At 44.3% G+C, this 25,840-nt stretch overlaps 1 protein-coding gene across 4 annotated transcripts in view; it reads left to right on the top strand.

Moving 5' to 3' along the window:
• The window catches only part of ANKFN1 (ankyrin repeat and fibronectin type III domain containing 1), a 218,257-nt gene that overhangs the window by 178,433 nt on the left and 13,984 nt on the right, over positions 1–25,840 (top strand). For all 4 annotated transcript variants that reach the window (XM_079965373.1, XM_079965372.1, XM_079965375.1 and 1 more), the window contains 4 exons: positions 4,639–4,805; positions 8,101–8,248; positions 16,851–17,019; positions 25,559–25,725. In XM_079965373.1, coding sequence (XP_079821499.1) covers positions 4,639–4,805; positions 8,101–8,248; positions 16,851–17,019; positions 25,559–25,725 — 651 coding nt within the window. The remainder of the gene's footprint in view (positions 1–4,638; positions 4,806–8,100; positions 8,249–16,850; positions 17,020–25,558; positions 25,726–25,840) is intronic.

Below are 25,840 nucleotides of genomic sequence, written 5' to 3' on the forward strand. Positions count from 1 at the left end.
AGCATGGAGGAAGGGGGCAATTTCTTCACCACATTCCAGTGTTGCACCTGCCCATCTCCTGCTTCTGACGTTTGAAGTGTATGTTGCCCTTTTTCTGTCGGTACACCTAGGCAATTATTTCATCTGCTCTTATCATGATGAAGGTCTTTGTGGAAGAATTTAGGTTATCTGAGTGGAGTTTGGGGTGCAAATAATATGTAGAAACAGTTTTAATTCTCAACCAAGAAGAAAGGATAGAAAAAGATACACAGGACAGGAGATCCAGGAAGGCATTTCAAGTGGTCAAGGCTTGATTTTGAAAGGGAAATGGTCTTAAAAATAGGGTATCACTCACTTCCAGCTTTTGGAGCCACTGACTAGAGCAGGATTTCCCAAGTTTGGGTCTCCAGTTGACTTTGGACTTCAGTTCCCATCATCCCTAGATAGCAGGACCAGTGGTCAGGGATGATAGCAGTTGTAGTCCAAAGTCAGCTGGGGACCCAGATTTGGGAAACCCTGAATTAGAAGAATGATGCTTCTGCTTTTCAGGTGCTGAAATGTAAGCAACATTTTCTAGACCCAATCTTTGGCTGCGTGGGCTCACAAAGCATTTTACTTCAAGCCTAGCTTGAGCCACACCTTGCCAATACTGAGATGCCAATCAGTTTGTATTCATACACTCCATAAATATGTACGAGGTGCCCCTGAGAAATTGTGCAGACTTTCAGTGAGACTTTCAAAAAGATCGCTTCTTTATATTGTTTGAGGCAAACATCTGCTGGCAACTTGGGCGTGTGGAGAATCGCTCTGTCCCCCTGGGAAATGTTGCTAGGGTCATCTTGACACCAGAGCCAAGTCAACAGCAGACATTCGGTAAAGAGCCAGTAAAGGCTATCATTGGCCGAGCAAGATCCCACCCTGAGCTGAAAGCCTTTCTAGACAACCCTTCCTGCGGAGGAGAGCCAATGGCTAGCCTGGGTAGGTGGAGTCATTATAGTACTCTTTAGTGGCTAGAGAGAGGTTGTTGTGCATAGATTTGGTAGACCACCACATAGAGCAGTTGTTCGCAAGGTCATGGGTTCCTGGCTCTCCAAAAAGTTCCGTTGAGTCTACATAGAATCATGGAATTCTAGAGTTGGAGGATCATCTCTAGTCCAACGCCCTGCAATGTAGGAATATGCAGCTGTCCCAAATGGGGATCGAACCTGCAACCTTGGCATTATCAGCACCACGCTCCAACCAACTGAGCTATCCAGGCTCAAATGCTAAAATTAACAGTGAGAACGGCATAAGCATATAAGATCCCTGCCTGATCAGGCCAAAGGCCCACCTAGTCCCAAGGCTGATGTGGTCCAGCATTCTGTTCCCACAGGCACTGCCCAGATGGTTGCAGGAAGCCCACAAGCAAGACTTCAGCGCAACAGCACTCTGTCGACCTGCGAATTCAGCAAGAATTCACTGTCTCTGGCAGTGGAGGTAGAACACAGCCATCATGGCTGGGAGCCATTTTTCCTCCGTGAATTTGTCTAATCTGCCTATAAAGCCAAAAAGGCTGGTGGCCGCCACTACCTCTTTCATGGAATTGTAGATTTGAAAGGGACCCCAAGGGTTACCCAGTCCAACCTCCCTCCTGTGGGAGCAACGTCCATAGTTTAGCTATGCACTGTGCGAAGAACTACTTTCTTTCTTTTTTAAGTTTTAATTTATACTTTTCAAGTTCATACATTTCATTAGTTTTACAATCAATTTAACTTTTCAAAATCTGACTTCCTTCCCCCGCTTTCTGCGGTTCATTAAATTTATTTTTAAAAAATATCTTCTGCATATCCAAATTCATTTAACTTATTTACCGTATTTTTCGCTCCATAAGACGCACTTTTTTCTCCTAAAAAGTAAGGGGAAATGTCTGTGCGTCTTATGGAGCGAATGTGTGGTCAATTGCTGGCTCCCGTTCCAGCCCCACCCCCTTGCCCAGGCCTCCATTTTTGAATGTTCTGCAGACGGAGGCTGTTTGCTTCCCCAGCGACATGTGACTGGCGGATTAGATTATCTGTCTGGAAACTGGTAGAAACGGCTCCCTTTCCTTTCCTAAAGAAGCTGCAGAACTGTGAGTTGAATCCTCAAAAATACAGAGCTTTCCCCCTTTCCTCCTCTAAAAACTAGGTGAGTCTTATAGTCAGGTGCATTTTTGGAGCGAAAAATATGGCAATTGTCTACTGTAAATATATACTCTTATGATACTGCAGGTTATTCCAATAATCCTGCTAATGTTTTTATCTATTTACAATTTATTTGTAAATATTCAATAAACCATTTTCATTCTTTCATAAAAAGCTTGTTATCTTGATTTCTTATTCTTCCGGTAAGTTTCGCCATTTCTGCATATTCTATAAGTTTTTGTATCCATTCTTCCTTTGCTGGGACTTCTCTTTAAGAGATGTTGTTGTTCTTGTTGTTGTTTAGTCATTTAGTTGTGTCCAACTCTTCATGACCCCATGGACCAGGGCACGCCAGGCACTCCTGTCTTCCACTGCCTCCTGCAGTTTGGTCAAACTCATGTTGGTAGCTTCGAGACACTGTCCAACCATCTGGTCCTCTGTCATCCCCTTCTCCTTGAGCCCTCCATCTTTCCCAGCATCAGGGTCTTTTCCAGGGAGTGTTCTCTTCTCATGAGGTGGCCAAAGTACTGGAGCCTCAGCTTCAGGATCTGTCCTTCCAGTGAGCACTCAGGGCTGATTTCCTTCAGAATGGATAGGTTTGATCTTCTTGCTGTCCATGGGACTCTCAAGAGTCTCCTCCAGCACCATAATTCAAAAGCATCAATTCTTCGGCAATCAGCCTTCTTTATGGTCCAGCTCTCACTTCCATACATCACTACTGCGAAAGCCATATCTTTAACTATATGGACCTTTGTTGGTAAGGTGATGTCTCTGCTTTTTAAGATGCTGTCTAGGTTTGTCATTGCTTTTCTCGCAAGAAGCAGGCATTTTTTAATTTTGTGACTGCTGTCACCATTTGCAATGATCATGGAGCCCAGGAAAGTAAAAGTCCTCTTCCCTAAGTTCCTTCAGATAGTTAACCTCAGCAGGGCCCTCCAAATTCACCTCCGAAATTGTGCTTAAAGCAAATTTTGGTGGCATTTCCAGTTTTCTCCTGTTGGCCCCCTCCTGTCAACCTTAGCAAATATCGAGGGACTAGTTTATACGCTTGAGGAGAACAGAGAACATTAGCAAGGACGAAAAAGACACTCTTAGCCATGAGTTTCTGTACCTGGCAGCTGAGCTAATTGGACACTACTGTGGGATTGTCTGTAACTGGCTTCCATCCTAACGCTGAAGCGGTGGGGTGGGAGACTAATTAGTGCTGGATCTTCCATGTATTAATTAGAATGCTTTTCTCATTCATTTAGAGCTAGGCACTTAACTCAACAGGTCTAGGATCATTTCCAGTTCTAAATACATGGCTCAAAGCTGACAAGGAGCCATTGTGAATGTGCCGGCAGATTCCTTCTGCTGCATTAGCTGAGCCCCCCTCCCCCAAAAAAAACAATCGGTGCAAGATGGACACCTTTGTGCAGAGGACACTCGAACACTAGTCTACAAATCAACAGATTTATAGGGCTCGGGATTGCAATTCGTTGGTCCCGCCCCTGATCTCCACACACCCTTGAACACATGGAGGCCCGCCCCCTCTCCTCCACATGTTATTTTCCCTCTAATACAACTGTTCGTGCAAGTCCTGTCAATAGCAGTTCCACCAAAAATTACTTTTAAATACACAAGCCTTTCCACACTTCATTTTGAGAGCTTACTTCAATGGATCTTTCAGAAACAAAAGCAAAAAGCGCATGTCTGTAGCTGCTGTACCAAAGTCAGTGATTGGAGGGAAAGTGGAACCCAAGAGGCAGGGAGATATATATATATATATAACCACATACAGTGGTACCTCGGTTTTCGAACGTCTCCGTTGACAAACATTTCTGTTTTCGAACACCATAAACCCGGAAGTAAATGCTCCAGTTTTTGAACACGCCTCAGAAGTCGAACATGCCACGCGGCTTCTGCTGAATGCAATACCCCGAGGCCTAGCTTTTGGTTGTTGAGTTTTCGGTTTTCAAACACTTCAGAAACCGAATGGTATTCCAGAACGGATTGCATTCAAAAACCGAGGTACCACTATACACATACACACTCTTCCTGCAATATCATCGTCTGTTTTTTTTAAACCTGTTTTCTATGGAAAATGTCAAAATTGACGGCACTGATAAAAGATACAGATTTAGAATCTCTTATATGAATCTCTATATGAAAAGCTATTTCCCATATGCAAAGACCACAGCGGGGTTCAAAATGTAAGAAAACAGCAGAATATATTATGAAACATTTTAGTGGGGATGAAATGGGGTAAGACGGAATCTTAAAACGCAATTGTATGTGATTTGGGTTATAAACATGGATGCTGGGTGAGTGGGAAGCCACTAGTTTCGTTGAATTGGAATATAATTGTTGGGTAACAAATGTAACTTTCTATATGGGAAAAACGAATAAAATATTATTATTAAAAAAATCATTTTCTAGGGCAGCAATTGCAAAAAGTTTATCTAGGCCAATGCTGAAGGAGGGTCCTTTCCTCTCTCTCTTTCTTCTTCTTCTGCAACAGGACACTCTTTCCTATCACAGAAGGAGCCAACAGCGCCTGGCTCCTGGCCTCTATTTAGGCTACCTGAAACTCTGCAGCTCGGTGGACCAGATAAAAGTCCTGGTGCTGCAAAAGCTGCCCAACATTCTTTGTCATGTTAAAATCCGAGACAACAGCAATGTGTCCAGGTAAGTGAAAGAATATTTCCACCCTACCTAGTGTTTAGTTAGCCCTTTGGGGACTGCTGACCCAGGTACCTGGGATTGAGCCCCACTGAATAGAGAATACGGGTATAGGGTTAATTGGCATTTCACACACAGGGAAATAAAGTTGAAAGCAGCAGAGACAGTGCCAAAGAATCCGTACCAAAGGCAGGAGTTAAACTCCAGCTCCAGTTCCTACCTTACTAAACCGAACTAGTTCACTGAACTTTTTAAATGCATGCTAGTGAACTTGAAATTACCATTCAGATTTACTTTTATAAAGCGGCAAATAGATTTTTTTTATTACACCCAAGATACTTGCAGACTTGCAATCCAATGCATGTCAACTCAGAAGTAAGTTTCATTGTTGTCAATGGAGTTTATTGGCAGCCAAATATGTATAGCAGTGCAACTTCAGGATAGCATAGCAGAAGGGATGCGGGTGGTGCGGTGGTCTAAACCACTGAGCCTCTTGGGTTTGCCAATCAGAAGGTTAGCGGTTCAAATCCCTGTGACAGGGTGAGCTGCCGTTGCTCTGTCCCAGCTCCTGCCAACCTAGCAGTCCGAAAGCACGCGAGTGCAAGTAGATAAATAGGTACTGCAGTGGCGGGAAGGGAAACACTGTTTCCATGCGCTCTGGTTTCCATCATGGTGTTCTATTGAGCCAGAAGTGGTTTAGTCCTACTGGCCACATGACCCAGAAAGCTGTCTGTGGACAAACGCCAGCTGCCTCAGCCTCAAAGCGAGATGAGCACCACAACCCCATAGTCGCCTTCGACTGGACCTAACCATGCAGGGCTCCTTCACCTTTACCTTTTTTTTACCTAGCATGGCAGAAGTTCCCAGCTGGTTCCCCATCCACATTCTTGCTAGGTGGGATCACAGAATATTTCCCAAACAAAGCTACATTTACAGGGGCAGACTTAGGAATACACAAACCAAAGCACAGCCAACCTTCAAAATTCTCACCTCTCTGAATTTTGCAATGCAGTTCTCCAGTCATGTGCCTTGTACAAGAGTGTAGATACTAGGGTGAAGTGTCAATTAAAATGCATATGTTTGTGAAAATAACATACCAAAAGAAGCATGGTATCAGAGGAAACCGCTTTGCATGGAAAGGGGGCAAACAGGCAAAATTTAGTACAGAAATTTAGCACAGAAATGTGCACATCAGGCGAAATTCGCACTAAAATACTGATGAATTTTCATGAGTGGTTTAGATATAGATATAGGCATAGATATAGATACCAACACAAAAAAATATGAACTGATGTGGAATTATGGAGGACTGAATGGGAAAAATGGGAAATGGAGAAAAGTAGAAATGGACAGATTCTCCCGCCCTTAACATGTGCTCCTCCTAGCCACACCTCCTGAAGTATCCTGTCCCTATCATCACACACACATCTTCCCAGATGCTCATCACTGAGTTGGTTCAACCTCAAAGGGCTTCTGTCTCCTGCCCACAAGCCCTCTGCACCTGGGAGACTGATCCAGGGAAACCTTTCAACCATCTGTCTCCCCAGGGTACTTGCCAAAATCCTTTACCTGCACTATCCCTTCACCTGACCAATTTTACAACACCTGTTCACTGTCTGTGATGTAAAGTAGGTAAACCAATTGACCTGGATCCCACAGCCATTCAGGGGCAGAGGTTGACTTCCTGCTTGGTCTCACCCAATCCGTAAGCAGACCCCTGTGTTGCAATATAGACAAGCTGAACAAAATAACAACACGATGGCTGATAATAATGGCACTAAACACTATTTATAGACTAATACAAACGATCAGAAATTGCAACCAAAGTCTCGAAATCTTCTTCACCAGTCACAGTAGAATAATTCAAAAGTTCAATATATACATAATCTGTCACCAAATATCGCCAGAACAGAGTTTCCGGATAACCAATCTGTTTCATTCAATGCTTGTAAGAATTAACGTGAGAAGGATGCAGTTCAATTTCTTAACAAGCCAATCTTACACGTAAGTAAATATAAACACTGTAGAAAATATGCTCTGGATCAGAATATGCTTGTTTAGAAATTGAACTGCATCCTTATCATATTAATTCTTACAAGTCTGGCTGATGAAGAATTGATCAAGATTGACCGATGAAGCATTGAACGAAACAGATTGGTTATCTGGAAACTCTGTTCCGGCAGTATTTGGTGACAGATTATGTATATCTCAAACTTTTGAATTATTCCACCGTGACTGGTGAAGAAGATTTAGAGACTTTGGCTGCAATTTCTGATCGTTTGTATTAGTCTATCAATAGTGTTTAGTGCCATTGTTATTGGCCATCGTGTTGTGTTATTTTGTTCAACTGGTCTCACCCAATGACTGGATAGTCCTTCACTGTGATCAGAGGGGGCGGGGTGGTAAGCAAAGCCATAAATGGGTCTGGAAGGAAGATGCTGAGCTCTTGGGCACCCAGTGAGCCCACCCACGACTTTGGCATGCCTCCTTCCCACTCGCCCATCAATAAGTGCAGGCTCAGAAACATGGAGAGCCAGTGTGGTGTAGTGGTTAAGAGCGGTAGTCTTATAATCTGGTGAACCGGGTTCGTGACTCCGCTCCTCCACATGCAGCTGCTGGGTGACCTTGGGCCAGTCACACATCTTTGAAGTCTCTCAGCCCCACTCACCTCACAGAGTGTTTGTTGTGGGGGAGGAAGGGAAAGGAGAATGTTAGCTGCTTTGAGACTCCTTTGGGTAGTGATAAAGCGGGGTATCAAATCCAAACTCTTCATGGAAAATGACCAGATGTGTACCTCAACCTGCTTTCTCTCCATACAATCACAGGCAAGGCTGCCTCCTTGCCCATGCATAAGGAGGGGGCCTGGACATGAAATGTGCCTACCAAAATCCAAGCAGTTTTCGCTGGCTATGTTCAGTGCTAGAAATCAAATGCCTGATGAGAAAACGGAGACCCCTGGAAAAATGCCACCGTAGCCCAAGGCGTGTGTGCGAAAAGATTATAGAAACATGGAACAGCCCTCTTGTCAAAGAAAGCTGAAATGTTTCAAAGGCTTTTTTATTATTATTATTAAGACCTTGGTAAAGAAGTCTCCGGCTTGATATGCGCACTCGACGAGAATGAAATCAGAAAGTTGGCCCTTTTTTTAACCACAAGCAATAGGGCCTGTTATAAGTTTAGAAATCTTTTTACTATCTGAGAACGAAAACTTCAACAGAGCCCAAACATACGTACAGTAAACTCTTCCTTGTGCAGTGAACTTTTGTTGTATTTCTAATTTTAAACTTCACTCCGTATACAGAGAGGAGTGGGAATGGATCCAAAGTCTTTCTGGCTCGGAATCTATGGAAAATATGGATCATTCCACAGAGTGTCCAACTCAACTGTTCGTGGAGCTCCAGATGGCAGTGAAAGCTCTCCTGAAACAGATCAGTCTTCCTCTACGACAGGTACGATGCATTGTTTGTGACACTTTCGATTTGTGGATGAATTTGAACACCACGCTCTTCCTCACACCTTGAATTGTAAATCTATTCTTGCTTATCATTGCCATTTTGTTTCAGAACCATACAATCCAGGGCTGGTTGAAGGTCATGTTTGTTTGCCTGCAGTGTGTGGCCTATATGGGAAGGGTGGGTTTCATTTAGTCCACAAGAGGCTGAATAGATGAGGGTTCCCTTCTTCTTCTTCTTCTTCTTCTTCTTCTTCTTCTTCGATCACTCATAGCCAAGTAAGATTGTCTTCCATAAACACAGTTTAACAGTGAGTCCGTAAGTGACTGAGGAGGCCAATTCTGGGCCCATTAGAGACATCATGGCTGCGTTGCCTTTGCCATGTTTTCAAAAAAGGATGCTCGGAGTTGCAGAGGGGTCTGAATCCACAGCAGAACCCTGACACGGTACATCACTACCAGGCAGGACAATAATCAGCACCATGTAAATGAAATGGCCTGCCATAAGGAGGCAAAGTCCTGTTACAACTGGGTCTTGTACACCCCTGAAAGTGTGTGGAATGTAGTTTGACTGTAAGGACAGGTGACGCAATGGTGCGACTGCTTCTTTGTGCACCCAAGTCCCAAAGTCTTAAGTGTGGAGGAGCATTTCACTGAGCCAATGCTAGCAGGTAACTCTGTGGACCTTTGCAGTGCTGTGCTCGGTGCTTGCATGCAGCAAGAAAGATTTGGTTGTAAAATCTAGCTATGATATGATTCTCTCACCACATCCCCCTATTCAGCCCACGAGAGCGAACTGCAAGCATCCTGATGCAGTCATCTTCAGTGGTACAAGTCACAGTCTCCTGAATCGGGAACATTTCCAGTCTAGTGACATCCACCCATTTTTATCATAGAAAAGAATTATGAGAAAGTCGTTTAAGTATCAATGGAGGCCTGATGAACCCTTTGCAGATGACACAAGATGTGTGGTTAATCAGTGGAGGAATTTCATCTAATTTTAGTTAAATTGTCTCCTGCCATTTTCCATTAAAAATAAATAAATCCCAAACCAGTTCTCAGTAAATCAATACAGTGGTACCTCCGGTTAAGAACTTAATTTGTTCTGGAGATCCGTTCTTAACCTGAAACTGTTCTTAACCTGAGGTACCACTTTAGCTAATGGGGCCTCCCGCTGCTGCCGTGCCACCACCACACGATTTCTGTTCTCATCCTGAAGCAAAGTTCTTAACGCGAGGTACTATTTCTGCATTAGCGGAGTCTGTAACCTGAAGCGTCTGTAACCCGAGGTACCACTGTAAAATCCATTGTTTGCCTCTGCTGGTACCACTGCTGACCTCCATGCACTGATCAGATCTACATGCATACAGGGCAGGACGTGAGTGGCACTGTGGTCTAAACCACCGAGCCTCTTGGACTTGCCGATCATAAGGTTGGCAGTTCAAATCCATGCAACGGGGTGAGCTCCCATTGCTTTGTCCCAGCTCCCGCCAACCTAGCAGTTCGAAAGCATACCAACGCAAGTAGATAAATAGGTACCACTGCGGCGGGAAGGTAAATGGTGTTCCATTGCACCAGAAGCGGTTTAGAATTCAGGGCCGGTCAGAGGTATGTGCCTATCTCTCCAGGCACCGGCTGAATTCCTTTGACCTCCCTCCGGCGACTCCCGGCAGGCGAAACACACGAGGTCCGTTCCGGCGATTTTCCTCAGGCTGTGAGAAAAACACACCAACTGCTCTCCTCCTCCCTGCTCTCCAGCATATCCCCAGGGAGGGGAATCAGACACAGACAGAAATGTATCTACATGTTTTATTCCTGTCTTCAGCAGTCATATAGAGAAAACATGTCCGCTCTCTTCAACAAACAGAGAGAAACTTCAAACTCCACCTATGTACATCCTGTACAGGTCATATGACACACACTGAGCTAACATCCGGTGCTCAGTACAGAATGGACTGCCCCTTTGTTTCCATGGCAACAGTCACACACATCCTGTTTGGCTTTCCAGCCACAAGCAGCAGACTTGGCTGCTATAGCCTTTGCTTGCTGCTGCATTGCTGCTTTAGAATAACATACTCCCCCTAAAGTATCAATGCGTGCAGCGAGCAAAGCGTCATCCAGAGAAGAAAACAAACAGTTGTTATATGTATAACACTCCCCTGTTGTTTCAGTTCCACCCTTGGAACTACCCGCCATTGGTTTTACCAATGTACCTCTCTGGTTGTGTGACTTCCAAGGAATGAGTGCTTCTGCATTACCTTGGTTAGCAACTCTCTGTTGTGCCTTTGTCTCCGACTCAGACACAGTTTCAATTTGACCTTGGTCTTTTACAACAGCAACACATGCAATAGCTTGGTTGGCAAACTCTTTTGAATACCTCTTGGGTGGTACACCCTTCGTTGCTCTCTCAGACCTACGTAAGAGGTGCTGCTCTCCCTTGCTTTCTGGTTCAGCCTCTGAACTCTCTGGAGAACCAGTACTAAGCTTAATCAGTGGTTCATCCTCCTCTTCTGAGGGTCTAGTCATTGTGTGAGATTTCTTCTCAATGACTGTGACAACTGAGCTGTCTGAGCTATCGCTGTCATCATCAGTACTACTGAACTCAATAAGATCAAACTCATCATCATCATCATCAGAATCATCATCATCACCTGTGGGAAATGTGTGAACAATCACTCGCTCCTGTTCAGGAGCACTCTCTAGAAATTTTGTGAGAATCACCTTACCAGATTCAGACAAAATTACTCTGTAGAGACCCTTTTCATAACCCACAAAAATGCCTCTGACATTCTTTACTCCACCTGGAGCTTCTGTTCTCACATGAGACCCAAAAACCTTGAAATGGGCAACAGAAGGTTTTCTGTGGAACAGTTTCTCAAAAGGAGAACATCCCAAGTCTTTTGAAACCTTTCTCAACCACGTGTAACAAAATGACATTAGTGACTCAGCCCAGTACTCATGTGGCAGATGTGAACTAAGCAATTGCGCATGCATTCCCTTTTGCAATTCTTTGTTCACCCTAACACAAACACATCTGTTCCAAGCTTCTTCGGAAGCTGCAAGTTTGTGTCTTATCCCTTTCTTCTTCAGGAACCTCTGGAAATCCTGTAAGAGAAAAATTGGCTTCTCATCTGTGCAAAGACAATCTATGTCAGCATCATGCATATTTTTAACCTTGTCACAAAACTCTTTAAACCTTTCTAAGGCTTCTTTCGGTCTTTCCAAAAGATAAATCCAGACAAAACCTGTAAAAGAATCAACACATATTAGGTAATACTTTGCATTGCCTCTAGATGGTGCTAAAGGACCAATCACATCAGCATACACCCGCTGAAATGCCTTGTCGACCCTCGAGGTGACCTGCTTGGCGCTCTTCTCAGCTACACCTGCAAAAGAGATCATGTTAGAATCACAAGAATTACATTCCATGTAATCACTTTGATCAAAAGTCAACAAATACAGTCCATCTTTCTCTTTGGCAGAAAGATACAACTCTCCATCTTTGTAGATCTCGCAGTGTTGATCATCATAGGACAGTTTTAGTCCCTTCTTGGCAATCTGCGAAACGCTGAGCAGATTGTACTTCAACTCTGGAACCAAATAAACATCGTTTATAGTCAAGTTCAGACTTTTAAGATACACAGTCCCAATTCCGGTGGCTTCCAGCTCTTGACCGTTGGCTTGTTGTACAACGAAGCTTTGCTTCTTAAACGACGAAAACAAATCCCTGCGATGGGTCATGTGAACCGTCGCTCCCGTGTCTAAAATGAAGGAATTCCCCACTTGTGGTGTGGCTTTTAGGGACATCAAAGCCTTTGCAGGCTTCGCCTGTGACTTGGCATGACTTCTGCCTGACGCCTCAGACTTTGTGGAGCTTCCCTTGGCTCCTTTGTTCTGACGTGGCTTCCTGCAGTTCCGCTGAGGATGCCTAGTCTGTCCACAATTGTGGCATCGGACAACGTTTAAAGCTACGGCGTCTCCTCCAGTAGCTACAGCAGTGGGGGTGTTAGAACTCCGTTCTTCCCTCCCCCTGTCCTTGACTTCCAGGGCGGCAAGTCTGTCATGTTCGTTCAGAACCACGGCAAAGACCCTGTCCGACGTTAGATCTTGCGCTGGGAGAGACCCCAGCTGACTGGCAACCGTTTTGTAAGTCCGATTCAGGCTGTTGATCACCATGAAGCAAAACACTTCCTCATCCAGATGGAAATTGCGTTCCACCATCTGCTGACGCAGGAATTTCATTTCCGTCAGGTGCGCTTGAACATCTCCATCAGGCGCAAGCCTCAGGTTAGTCAGCTTTTCAAAATACAGCAACGCCGAAGAACCTGCATCTCTCTGATGTGTCCTTCTCAGCGTGTCCCAAACATCTTTCGCGTGCGGTAAATCTTGTATATGAATAAGCTGAGAGTCCGACACGCACAGAATTATAGCGGTTCTGGCCTTCACATCCTGTGACTCCCAAACAGGCGTTGGTGCTGCAGGGATGGGGTTCTCAATCACCCTAAACAGTCTCTGATTCTGCAGCAAAGCCTTCATCTTAATAGACCAAGATGCATAATTGTCACTGGTCAAAAGGGTTGGAGAAGGCAGGCCTCCCCCCTTCTTGGCATCCATTTTGAGTCCTTGCATTGACTCTCAAACACAAGCCTCTAAAATCCAATAGCTGGCTTGTTTACACTCTGTGCACCTGGCAGCAATAACACTGGCCGCTTGGAAAGTCCCCTTCCAACAGTTCCTTTGTAAGGGCCTAGTCTAAACACGACTTCCAGCCCTTATCTTGAAACTGGCCTGCGTTGCTAAGCAACCACATTCCTTTCCTTGGACAGGAAAAACCACAGGAATGTCTGGAATGCAGACTCTTCTCTCTCGGAGCTGTTTTTCCCAAACGTTGCTCCCATGAAGCAGAGAATTAATCCATCTGCATTCACACTCTTAAGCCCGAAAATCTCATACCTGGGCTCCGTAGCTTGGCTTTCAGCTTCTTCTGGTCAGCTTCTAGCTGCAGAGAATCAGCTTCCATCTCAGGCTTCCATGGAGAGGGATGAGCTCTGCTCCTATTTCTGCAGACTTCCATGGATCGTAACAACCGTCAACTGCTACCAATGTCAGAATTCAGGGCCGGTCAGAGGTATGTGCCTATCTCTCCAGGCACCGGCTGAATTCCTTTGACCTCCCTCCGGCGACTCCCGGCAGGCGAAACACACGAGGTCCGTTCCGGCGATTTTCCTCAGGCTGTGAGAAAAACACACCAACTGCTCTCCTCCTCCCTGCTCTCCAGCATATCCCCAGGGAGGGGAATCAGACACAGACAGAAATGTATCTACATGTTTTATTCCTGTCTTCAGCAGTCATATAGAGAAAACATGTCCGCTCTCTTCAACAAACAGAGAGAAACTTCAAACTCCACCTATGTACATCCTGTACAGGTCATATGACACACACTGAGCTAACATCCGGTGCTCAGTACAGAATGGACTGCCCCTTTGTTTCCATGGCAACAGTCACACACATCCTGTTTGGCTTTCCAGCCACAAGCAGCAGACTTGGCTGCTATAGCCTTTGCTTGCTGCTGCATTGCTGCTTTAGAATAACAGTCATGCTGGCCACATGACCCGGAAAAGCTTTCTACGGACAAACACCGGGACCCTTGGCCTGAAAGCGGAGATGAGTGCCACACCCCATAGTCAAATTTGACTGGACTTAACCATCCAGGGCTCCTTTACCTTTAAATGCATACATGTGAATGTCAAAATGTGTAATGTCAGTATGCTGCGTACCAGGCTCTCTGACTTAAACCCAGCATGACTGGTGCCACCTCTTTTATGCCCATCATAGTTTTTCCAGTAAATCAAAAGCCCTTGTTTGCCTGTACTTACCCACATAGCAAGCTCACATAGCTAAATCCTGCGAAGACACATTCTTGATGGTTTCTTCAGAGATGCTGGACTTTCCTGGGCATTTCCTTCCCCCCAAAAAGCTTGAATACAGACCTTTTCCAAAACCAAAAAAGTTTCTATGTGGGCAGATGATGGCCTATTGTTTTATAATTGGCAGCTGTTATTTCTTGATTTTTAATGTTGTTGCAGATGTTTCTCTTTGTGTTTTATCCTTTTGTGTTGTAGTTTTAAGTTTGTATGCCACCATGAAAGCCTGTTGGTGGGCTGGAACTAGGTATGGTTTAAATTTAAAAATAAATAAAACACAGTAATAGAATGCTACCATATTCTGTCATGTTTTGTAGGCTATATGGATCAATCCTTGATCCAAAAGGAGTGGGCCAGGATTTAGTTCAAGCATGCTAAGATTTTTCTGGATAAAATGTATTCCAACAATTCAACAATCCAATTTCTTTCTTTGAATATTTTGTTAGTCTTCTTTAAAATAAATTAAAAGAAATAAAAAAGTGAGACAGCCTTGGATGAATATATATATATATATATATACAACATATATATATATATATATATACATATATATACAAACACACAAACACACACACACACATACAAACATACTCCCAACAATCATATTTGCTGTTGCTCAAGGCCACAATTTAACCAGGAAGCTTCCAATTAAACCATAGTTTCCTGTTCTGTTCAAACTTGGGAAACTGTGGTTACCAGGTTCAGAACAAGCCAGGATATTAAACGAACCAACTTAAAACATTGGTTCAATAGCTTCTCTTGTTCTGAAGCCATAACCATAGCTTCTTGGTTCGGATGGAATGAGAAACTATGGTTAATTAGAGGCTTCCCCCATTTTATTGCAGCTCGTAGCAACAGGAAGAACAAAAGAGCCACATTCGCAGGCAAAAAAAAGGTCAGGCATATCTCTGCGTAATAAACTGAGATGTGATCATCCAAGCATGGTTTACTGGTAGCTATATCACCTAGGGGGACGCAGGTGGCAGGGGGACGCAGGTGGCAGGGGGACGCAGGTGGCGCTAAAGGTTAAAGCCTCAGCGCCTAGGACTTGCCGATCGAAAGGTCGGCGGTTCGAATCCCTGCGGCGGGGTGCGCTCCCGCTGCTCAGTCCCAGCACCTGCCAACCTAGCAGTTCGAAAGCACCTCCAGGTGCAAGTAGATAAATAGGGACCGCTTACCAGCGGGAAGGTAAACGGCGTTTCCGTGTGCGGCTCTGCTTCGCCAGAGCAGCTTCATCACGCTGGCCACGTGACCCGGAAGTGTCTGCGGACAGCGCTGGCTCCCGGCCTCTAGAGTGAGATGAGCGCACAACCCCAGAGTCTGTCAAGACTGGCCCGTATGGGCAGGGGTACCTTTACCTTTTTTACCTATATCACCTAAAATCCATTCCCCTGAGCTGAAGCTGATTTAGGAAACATAGACCATGTAAGTTACTCCCACACTTCTTTCTTGTAGTGCTGATTCACATAACTTAATTTATAAGAATAGAATAGAATAGAATAGAATAGAATAGAATAGAATAGAAATCTCAATCTTCTACCATAGCTCCCAAATCGGAGTGTTTGTTGGCCAAAGATGGCCATAGTCTCAAAAAATGCAAAATTCGTACACCAGTACACGCTGGTCCACGCAATATCTCCCGATGCTCTGCTGCCCCAGAACAACTTCCTTCCAGGTTTCACAGCACCAGGAAATGGTCACGCAGCCTGAGGTGACTTCCCACCAGGCCTCTTCTGCTCCCTCAAGATTGCGGGGCTGAGCCTTGTCCCAGTGGACATTTAGGGGGCTGTGAAGACCTCAGCACCATAGAGTTGGTGAGCCTGACACACCCACCCACCCTACACAAAGGACTGATATTCTGAAACCAGGGGGAGAGATGACAAGCTTAGATAATGGTCCTCACTGATTCCACGCCTCCATTTAGCATCAAAGCCGATTTTAATCAAACATACGCCTCTTGCTGTTTGATACTTATTTCATTTTCATTTTTCTCAGTGCGGCTTGTTAAATCTTTTTCATTGCCCCATTTGGTGACAGGCTGCGGGGAGAAAATGGGAGGGGAAGGGAGGAAGCAAGCCAAAGAGAAAAAGAAAAAAAGGAGGGGGGGAGATCTGCATAGTTTTGCTAACCAGCTCCTAAATTGAATGTTAAAGCTTTTTAATTGAATTCATTTTCATGTTTTCACATAATTATACAATCATAATCTTGAAAAGCTCATGGAGTGTGATCGTTTTCTGGCTAATAAGAAACATAAATGTTATTTTCTGGGGGGAGGCAAGGGGTTGTGTTGTGCGTACGTGTGTGTCTTTTAATGTGGAACGTTGGAGCATTAAATCTTTATTTTATGAAGCAAAATTAACACACACATGGCCTTTCTCTCTCTCTCTCTCTCTCTCCCTAGATATATATATATATATATATATATATATATATAGACACACAAACACGTGTGTGTGTGTATATATATATATATACACATACATATACAGGTATATACCCCCCCATTTCTCTTTTACAAAAAAACCCCTATATCTTGATGCTGTGCAACTTTGCGCTAATGTTTTATACAATTTTGGGGGTTGTTTATATAAGTACGATGCTGTAACTCTCGCCTCCCCTTTCTCTCCCCCCCCCCGTGCCCACCCCCATTTCTTCTCTGTGCGTGTTCCTCTGCAGGCTAAGCTCTTCCGTCTGTATACACAGGAGGTGTTGGAACTGGGTCACAATGTGTCCTTTCTTCTCCTGCTCCCTGCCTCAGACGACGTCTGCACTGCCCCAGGACAGAATAACCCTTACACCCCGCACTCAGGATTCCTTAACCTCCCTCTTCAGATGTTTGAACTCGGTATACTACCTTGCTTCACCTAGAAATATTAACCCAGTCGCCTTATAATAAAATCACAAAGTTGTATCTGTTCCCCTCCAGCCCCTCGCCTTCCCCCCCCCCCGTCCCAGCGGAGAGTCAGTAGATCACGTGATGATTTCTTGGCAACAACACTTTTTCTCTCCGACTACAGACAAGTAATAGAAGGAGTGTAGCTACCAGGTTACATGCTCTAGTCATAACTACAGGAATGTAGAAGCCAGTCAGTCCACAAGCTATCGAGCAACAACACGGCCCTTTGGTTATAGGCATGAAGAATAGTGAATATTGAAATGGGCAGTTCAGGCGGCATTCGGCAAAAGCAAAACGATTCAAAGCTGACTTAGCAGGGCTTTTGATTTCAAAATATGGTCGAGGAAGGTGGATCACCCATCTCTGACTGCCTCTCCACTACCAATTTGATTACGGAACTGAGCTTGGTGCAGAATTTATTGTTATCCGGCCAGATCCAGACTTAGTCCCGTTGAAATCGGACAACTGTTGTGCAAGCAGTATTGACGGTCAGTAGGATAAGTGTGAGTGCACATAATCCCTAGTTTTACACGCCGTTCATGGGATGCAAGAAGACCTCACAGCTGTGAGGTGTGACTCTCCAGAGGTTGGTGAGCTACAACTTCCATCATCCCTAATGATGATGGTTTGGTCTGACAGGAGCTGAAGTCCAGTAACATCTGGAGTGCTGCAGAGAGCTGGTGGCTTCTCTCATACCATAAGGGTCTGGGAATGTGCACCAGCAAGCACAGTCTTCTGGTTGGTAGCCCTTGCTGCTGAAATGCCAGGAAGCATTCCATATCAGCCACTGTCAGGGGAAAACATACAGAGCCAGATGGTTGATTTGGTTCAACAAAAGCTTCCTTAATCTTCTCTCCAACAGATCCAGTACTAGGAAAAGCATGGGCAGATTTCAAGCAGCAAACTAGCAAGATATTCATGAAACAGACCATGCCAATATCGTGATAGCATTGTGCATGATGTGCAATGTGGCTATACAGTGCTGCTTGTTTGCACGCAGTTAAACCCCTCTGCCACTGAGACTGAATTGTCACCATCACCCTATCATCCATGCCCCCTCCTTACAAGTAACAGTCATCTTTCATGCATGTTTCCATAGGTATAAGGGATGCGGGTGGCGCTGTGGTTTAAACCACCGAGCCTCTTGGGCTTGCCGATCGCAAGGTCAGCAGTTTGAATCCCTGCGATGGGGCGAGCTCCCGTTGCTCTGTCCCAGCTCCTGCCAACCTAGCAGTTCAAAAGCACACCAGTGCAAGTAGATAAATCGGCATCGCTGTGGTGGGAAGGTAAATGGCATTTCTGTGCGCTCTGGCACTCGTCACGGTCCTCTGTGCACCAGAGGTTTAGTCATGCTGGTCACATGACCCAGAAAGCTGTCTGTGGACAAACGCCGGCTCCCTCAGCCTGAAAAGCAAGATGAGCACCGCACCCCATAGTCGCCTTTGACTGGACTTAACCATCCAGGGGTCTTTTACCCTTAAGCTATCCCATATCTATAAACACACGCATACACAATAGGTTTATAACTTTTTCAAGAAGGATTTCCTATAATGTAAAGGGATGAATTTTTGCTCAGAAACCTTGCAGAAGGGACTAATTGTTCTCAGTTGCGAAAAAGGGTCACCCTGAAATGAAAAGTTTGAACCGGCATGTATGTAACATTACTACATAAGTATATTAGCACTTTTGAAAAACTTTGTGGAACTGTTTAGAACTTTTACAGCTGTCTGGAACTTCCTAGACAGCTGTAATGTATTGTATTGGAGAATCACTGGAAGCAACAGGCTTCCATAGACCAGATAACAAGAAGTAATCAGTGCACAGAATGCGCAATCAAAGCGATGTGGGAACTCTATGGTGCTTGCAGCAGAGACAAAGACAAACTGCAACCTCAATTTATTCTAAGCAATAAGAAGTTTTTCAAAAATTGCAACCTCTATTTTTCCTGTCCAGGCTGTGCCTATTACATAATACATTATACAGTTACATATACAAAAATTGATTTATTGGTTTCGGGGTGACCTTTTCCCCCCAAATATGGAAATGACAGTTCATTCCTTTGTTTTTAGGCAATAGTTTATCTAACTAAGCTATAGGAACATGAAGTTGTAAGACTGTTATAACCCTAATACACACACTAAGTGATATAAACTTATAGGAAGATTGAGCCATTCCCAGAATAATGTGTTCTTTCTTTGCCAGCTCTCTTCTATGAGTCATTCATAAAGCTTGTTTCTGGACAAGGTGGTTACATCTCTTACATACCACAGCTCTTGGGGTATGACTAATGCACAGGCCAAATTTGCCAGGCTAATCTCCCACGATCACCATACGCCTTCTGTGACCAGCAACTATGAATCAACACAGTTGGTAGCCTCAGATATTCAAAAATTATGAGTTCAGCCTTACATTTCAACATATTTTTCCAGTATTTAATACCAGACCCTCCAACATTTCTCCAGTGAAAATAGGGATGTTTTATTCCTTCATCATCATCATCATCATTTTATTATTTATACCCCACCCATCTGACTTCCCTATACAGGGCTGCCCTCAGATGTCTTCTAAAGGTTGCATAGTAACTTATCTCCTTGGCTTCTGTAAATCCAGAACTATCCCTGGAATATAAGCACACTTGGAGGGTCTGTAACACAGAGAACTAGCATCTTTTTTTTCCCTTAAAGGGGACCCAAGTCTGCATGTTAGAAACAGATCAAGCAAGGCAGGATCACAAACTTTTTTAATGTCGATTGTAGATTAGAGCAGCAATGGAGATGGCAAAGTAGTTTGCCGTACACAATGAGGATTCAGCAGACTTTGCTCATTTGTCTCTCAATGCGGTGAATTTATGGTGTGGGGGCTTTGTAGTACTGCAGGGAGAATTCCAATAAAAGCCCAATTTTACTTTTCCAACAAAAAGCAACCGATCTTATGCCCTAGAGCGGAGGCCATTTTCTGTCTGATTTATTGCACATTTCTCCCCAGTGCCTATAAAATGGCTGTGATTCACCTCCAGAATATTAGAAGCTTCCACTCCCTATTAGTTGGCGGCTACTGAATCTGTAATTGCAAAACCGCAAAAGGCAATGTTGAAGCAACATTTGTTACAGTAACATTAACAGCCTGGCTTCCAACCACAGTGGCTAGAAGCTGCAGCACCAGCTGCAATTTCACTAATGGTGCCACACGTCTGGTGTGAGCTGTCAGACCGCATTCTGCTTGCTCCCTGGACCACTGCAGGAGCTAGACGTTTGGGAGGGGAGCAGAAAGAGTCAGGACTATTCTCCTTTGAGTTGTAGGCTGAGACCATCCTGCCAGTGATCTCTTTGCAAAACAGATTGGTTTGATTTCCTACCATATGCAATGTTCAGAAAGAGATATGAAAAGTTTGTGTCTCCAAACATTTTAATGCTAGTGATGGACCACAGATTTTCACAGAACCGAAAGGGGCTTGGGAGAGTCTTTGGTTCCCAAGGGGCAAATACTCCCATATCATCATCATCATCATCATCATATAATATAATATTATTTACACCCCGCCCATCTGGATGCATTTCCCCAGCCACTCTGGGTGGCTCCCAACAGAAGATTAAAAACATGATAAAACATCAAACATGGAAAAACTTCCCTTAAACAGGGCTGCCTTAAGATGTCTTCTAAAAGTCAGATATAGTGGTTCCTTGGTTTATGAACATAATCCATTCCAGAAGTCTGTTATTAAACCGAAACCATTCTTAAACCGAGGTGCGCTTTCCGTAATGAGGCCTCCTGCAACCAGTGCCCTTCCACCATTCAAATTCCGTTCTTAGACCGAGATAAAGTTCACAAACTGGGACACTGTTTCCAGTTTTGCAGAGTCCATAAACCAAATCGTTCTTAAACAGGACAGTTCTTAAACCGAGGTACCACTGTACAGTAGTTGCTTATTTCCTTGACATCTGATGGGAGGGCGTTCCACAGGGCGGGCGCCACTACTGAGAAGGCCCCCTGCCTGGTTCCCTGTAACTTTGCTTCTCGCAGTAAGGGAACCACCAGAAGGCCCTCAGTGCTGGACCTCAGTGTCTGGACTGGGCGATGGGGGTGGAGATGCTCCTTCAGGTATACTGGGCCGAGGCTGTTTAGGGCTTGAAAGGTCAGCACCAACACTTCGAATTGTGCTCAGAAATGTACTGGGAGCCAATGTAGGTCTTCCAGGACTGGTGTTATGTGGTCTCGGCAGCCACTCCCAGCCACCAGTCTAGCTGCCACATTCTGGATTAGTTGTAGTTTCTGGGTCACCTTCAAAGGTAGTCCCACGTAGAGCACATTGCAGTAGTCCAAGCAGAAGATAACCAGAGCACGCACCTCTTTGTTGGTTTTACGCACCATCTCTGGTCAAATAGGCTTGGCAGGCTTTTGAAACAATGCAACAAGGAAATGTGAGGGTAGTTAATTGCATTTCTGTGGGCCATAGCCGATTTCATACTCAGAACAGAACCATTGAAATTAATTGATTTAAATCATTTAAGTCCATTGATTTCAGTGGGTTCACTCGGAATATGGCAGTAAGATTAGTAACAATTATTGAGGGCATTCATCGGTTTTTCCATGCATTGCCACCTTGGGTTAGGGATCAGTGTTAAAGTACTGCGCACACTGAGTTAGAGATCTGGCCAGACAGGTGTCTTGTTGAAGTTCATAAGCAGAGCGTGTTGGTGACCCTGGTTGCAACTATGACAAACTTTCCATCATTGTAGGGATTTCTGCTTGTGAAATGGAATGTTCTCTGCCTTTCCCTGTCCACATGCACCCCTTAATTCTCTTCTAGGGGTTCTCCCAACCATCTGAGACAGACTTGGGGACATGTACATGGGGGCGAGAGGGAGGACGTCCTGTCAGACAAGCAGAAATCCTTTCACTGATGGAATGGTAAAGTTCCCTGCTGCTCCTTCCAGAACTGCAGTTCTGATGCAACTGAGCCCTTTCTCTTATCACGCGATTTACATATTTGCCTAATAAGGCTAATAATCCCCACAGATTGCCCTGTTTTCCTCCATGTTCACCTTTTAAAAAGTCATTCATATACGTTGCTGCCATTGCAGCATGCTGTGAAAATTGGATAACACGGGGAATGAGCATGCAGTGCAAAACTAGTGCCAATGGCTCCTGCAAAAATAAACCCATTCCCTGCAAAAGCATTGATAAGCCATCCAACTGCAGTATTGATTGCCTGGAAGGAAAAATGATGCAAAAAGTCACTTTTGAGGCATGCAAATGCAGCTATTTCCTCTGTGCAACCAACTTAGCATTACACACACACACCCTTGCATTATTCTGTGAAGACAGGGATACTGTTCGACTAGTGATGTGCTAAGAGAAAATTTGATTGCCTACATGGGAAAGAATATACACCTGGTAAAAGCAGCATGGACAAGAAGGAGGGGCTGGAAGTCCTTCTGATTCAATTCTTGGGCTTTCTTTTTCAGTTCCATGAGGGGTGGGGGGAATTCAGAATTCAAAATCCTTTCTTTCAGAAAGGTATACCAAACTAGGTAAAGGTAAAGGACCCCTGGATGGTTAAGTCCAGTCAAAGGCGACTATGGGGTTGCGGCGCTCATCTCGCTTTCAGGCCGAGGGAGCCGGCGTTTGTCCACAGGCAGCTTTCCAGATCATGTGGCCAGCATGACTAAACCGCTTCTGGTGCAACAGGACACCGTGACGGAAACCAGAGCGCACAGAAACACCATTTACCTTCCCGTCACAGTGGTACCTATTTATCTACTTGCACTGGTGTGCTTTTGAACTGATGGGTTGGCAGGAGCTGGGACAGAGCTACGGGAGCTCACTCTGTTGAGTGGATTCGAACTGCCGACCTTCCGATCGGCAAGTATTATAGGTAAGGTGATATTTTTAATTGGGCCAGCTTCTGTAGATGTAATGAAAGTCTGCATATTTTCGAACTCTTCATCAGGCAGAATGCAAGGGGGGGGCAGTTTAAAAAAACCACAAACCAAATTCTGAAGAACGGGCTCTTCTTTTAACTGTGAGAATGTTGAGGATGCCAGTGCAGCTCTGCTCTGCTTGCATGGCTGGAAGTGGCAATGCTTCTCAAGACTGATTGCTGGAAGCCACAGTAAGGGACAGAGTTCTTGTGCTCATATCCTGCTCATGAGTTTCCCACAGGCATCTGGTCAGCCACAGTGAGAACAGGATGTTGAAGGGCCATTGGCCTCATCCAGCGGTCTCTCCTCTGTTCTTAAGACGGGAAAATACAGGTCATCATCAATGAGACCTGGTGATCACTCTACCACTCTACCTGAAAATGTGCTGTCACTTTCAGGGGTGCCATCTCGTGGGGGCCGAGCTATGTTGAGACTCCTCAGTAATTTGTTGGAGGGCTGCCCCCAATGTTTCAAACAAACAGAGGGCAGAGGAGCTGAACATGGAGCCAAGCACTGCATGGTTTTCATGGCCATTCTTAATCCTCCTCCTGCTGTGGAAGGAGACCCTGGCTGCTCATGATGTTGCAATGTGATGGCACACATGTGATGACACCGGCACAGGTTGGCACCTTTGGTCCCCTTCAAGCACATGTGGCTAACCAGCTGCTTGTTGGTCATATGCAACCCTCAGACCCACTCAGGGTGCCAAAGCCACTACAAAATGTTACTGAATTTGCCCTCTCCTGCAATGGGGATATGGAGGGTGGCTTGCAGAGCAAAAGTCATCTCTGCATACTTTCTCCCCATGTGAGCCACGCTCCTTCCAACGCACCAAGCAGCTTCTGACCACCCACCCGCCGCTGCCACCACGTGCTTTCCACAGGGGTAAAAAAAAAGTTTTCCATCCCTGCCTTAAAGGAGCACTTGCAGGAGTGAGGCTTCATAGTGCCACACTTCCACACATCTGTTTCAAATGCTACCATGATTTTCCTGGGAAAGAGGTGTATCTTTGGAGGAGAAGTTACAGCCCACAAGAGAAGCACAAATTTAACACAGCCAAAGACAGATGATAGATAGATGATAGATAGATGATAGATAGATAGATAGATAGATAGATAGATAGATAGATAGATAGATGATAGGTAGGTAGGTAGATAGATAGATAGATAGATAGATAGATAGATAGATAGATAGATGATAGATAGATAGATATAGATAGAAGATAGAAGATAGATGATAGATGATAAATGATAGATGATAGACATAGATAGATGATAGATAGATAGATAGACAGATGATAGATAGATAATAGATAGATGATTGATTGATTGATTGATTGATTGATAGATGGATGATAGATGATAGATGATAGATGATAGATAGATGCATGATAGATACATGATGATAGATGATAGATAGATAGATAGATAGATAGATTAGATAGATGATAGATAGATAGATAGATAGATAGATGATAGATGATAGATGATAGATGATAGATGATAGATGATAGACATAGATAGATGATAGATAGATAGATAGATAGACAGACAGATAGATAGATGATAGATAGATGACTGATTGATAGATGGATGATAGATGATAGATGATAGATAGATGCATGATAGATACATGATGATAGATAGATAGATAGATAGATAGATAGATAGATTAGATAGATGATAGATAGATAGATAGATAGATAGATAGATAGATAGATGATAGATAGATAGATAGATAGATAGATAGATAGATAGATGATGGATAGATAGCATGTCAACAATAGAGAGAGCAATACTTTGGCCAACATGCACTCAGAATGTCCAGGCATCATTAGATCATTATCTACATGAAATGTCTAAAAATACTTGCGGTTATAAAGAGAAGGGGTCATGTGCTTTGCATGCAGAAGATCCCTGGTCAATCCTAGTCACTTCCATTTTTTAAAAAAGGCACAAATGAAGAACCATCTGCCCACGACCCTACCATAGGACTGAGGGCCAGCTCCATTGTTATGCAGTCTTTGCTCATGTGCAAGGATGTGTTTATTTTGGAATGTGATTGTAGCTATTCTGGGGTTTGGGGGAGCTCTAGATTTCCACCACCACCACCCCATCAACTTCTCAGTGTGTTACAGGGACAGACAAAATAGACTTGGTCAGCATCCCCAGGTAAATGGACAAGAAATTATTGGAAAGGTTGTGGACCAAGTCTTCACTGTCATATGCCCAAATCCACTGGACTGACCATAAATACCTTAACCAGGAACAATATGCCACGGAATGGCACTCTGCTGAAGCACCAGGTCCATGAAAGCTTAGTCCACTATTAGATCTTTTAAACTTCAAGGTACCACGAGACTCTCTGTAGCTTTCGCTGCTGCTCCTCTGGAATTATAACCTTTTAAATATAGATATAGATATATAAAACACTTGTTTTCTGGGATAAACACAAGCAATGACAATTATTTCTTTCAAGATCCTCAGAAAGGTAGGGCTTTTGAGAGCTGCCTCTGTGTCTGTGTGTCTTTCTAACACACTTGCTTCTGTGCTTTGTTGTCTCCACAGTTCATTTTTGCAGTTACAAGGAGAAATTTATTAGTCTGTATTGCCGCCTTTCCGCTGTCATAGAGCTAGATTTTCTGAGCACCCAGCAATCCCTAAGGGAAGCAATTTCAGACAGTGAAGTCGCTGCAGCTAAACAAAGACACCAGCAAGTCCTAGATTACACACAGGTAACCGTCTGTTTTTCCGACTAGTCAAAGGTGATTTCTAGCAGGGGCTGTAATTTGGAACCTAAATGGAGAATTGTTGGGCAAAGGCACAGCATAAAGACGTTTAGTGTCAAAA

This window comes from Podarcis cretensis (genome assembly GCF_951804945.1).
Source record: "Podarcis cretensis genome assembly, chromosome: 2".
NCBI lineage: Eukaryota > Metazoa > Chordata > Lepidosauria > Squamata > Lacertidae > Podarcis > Podarcis cretensis.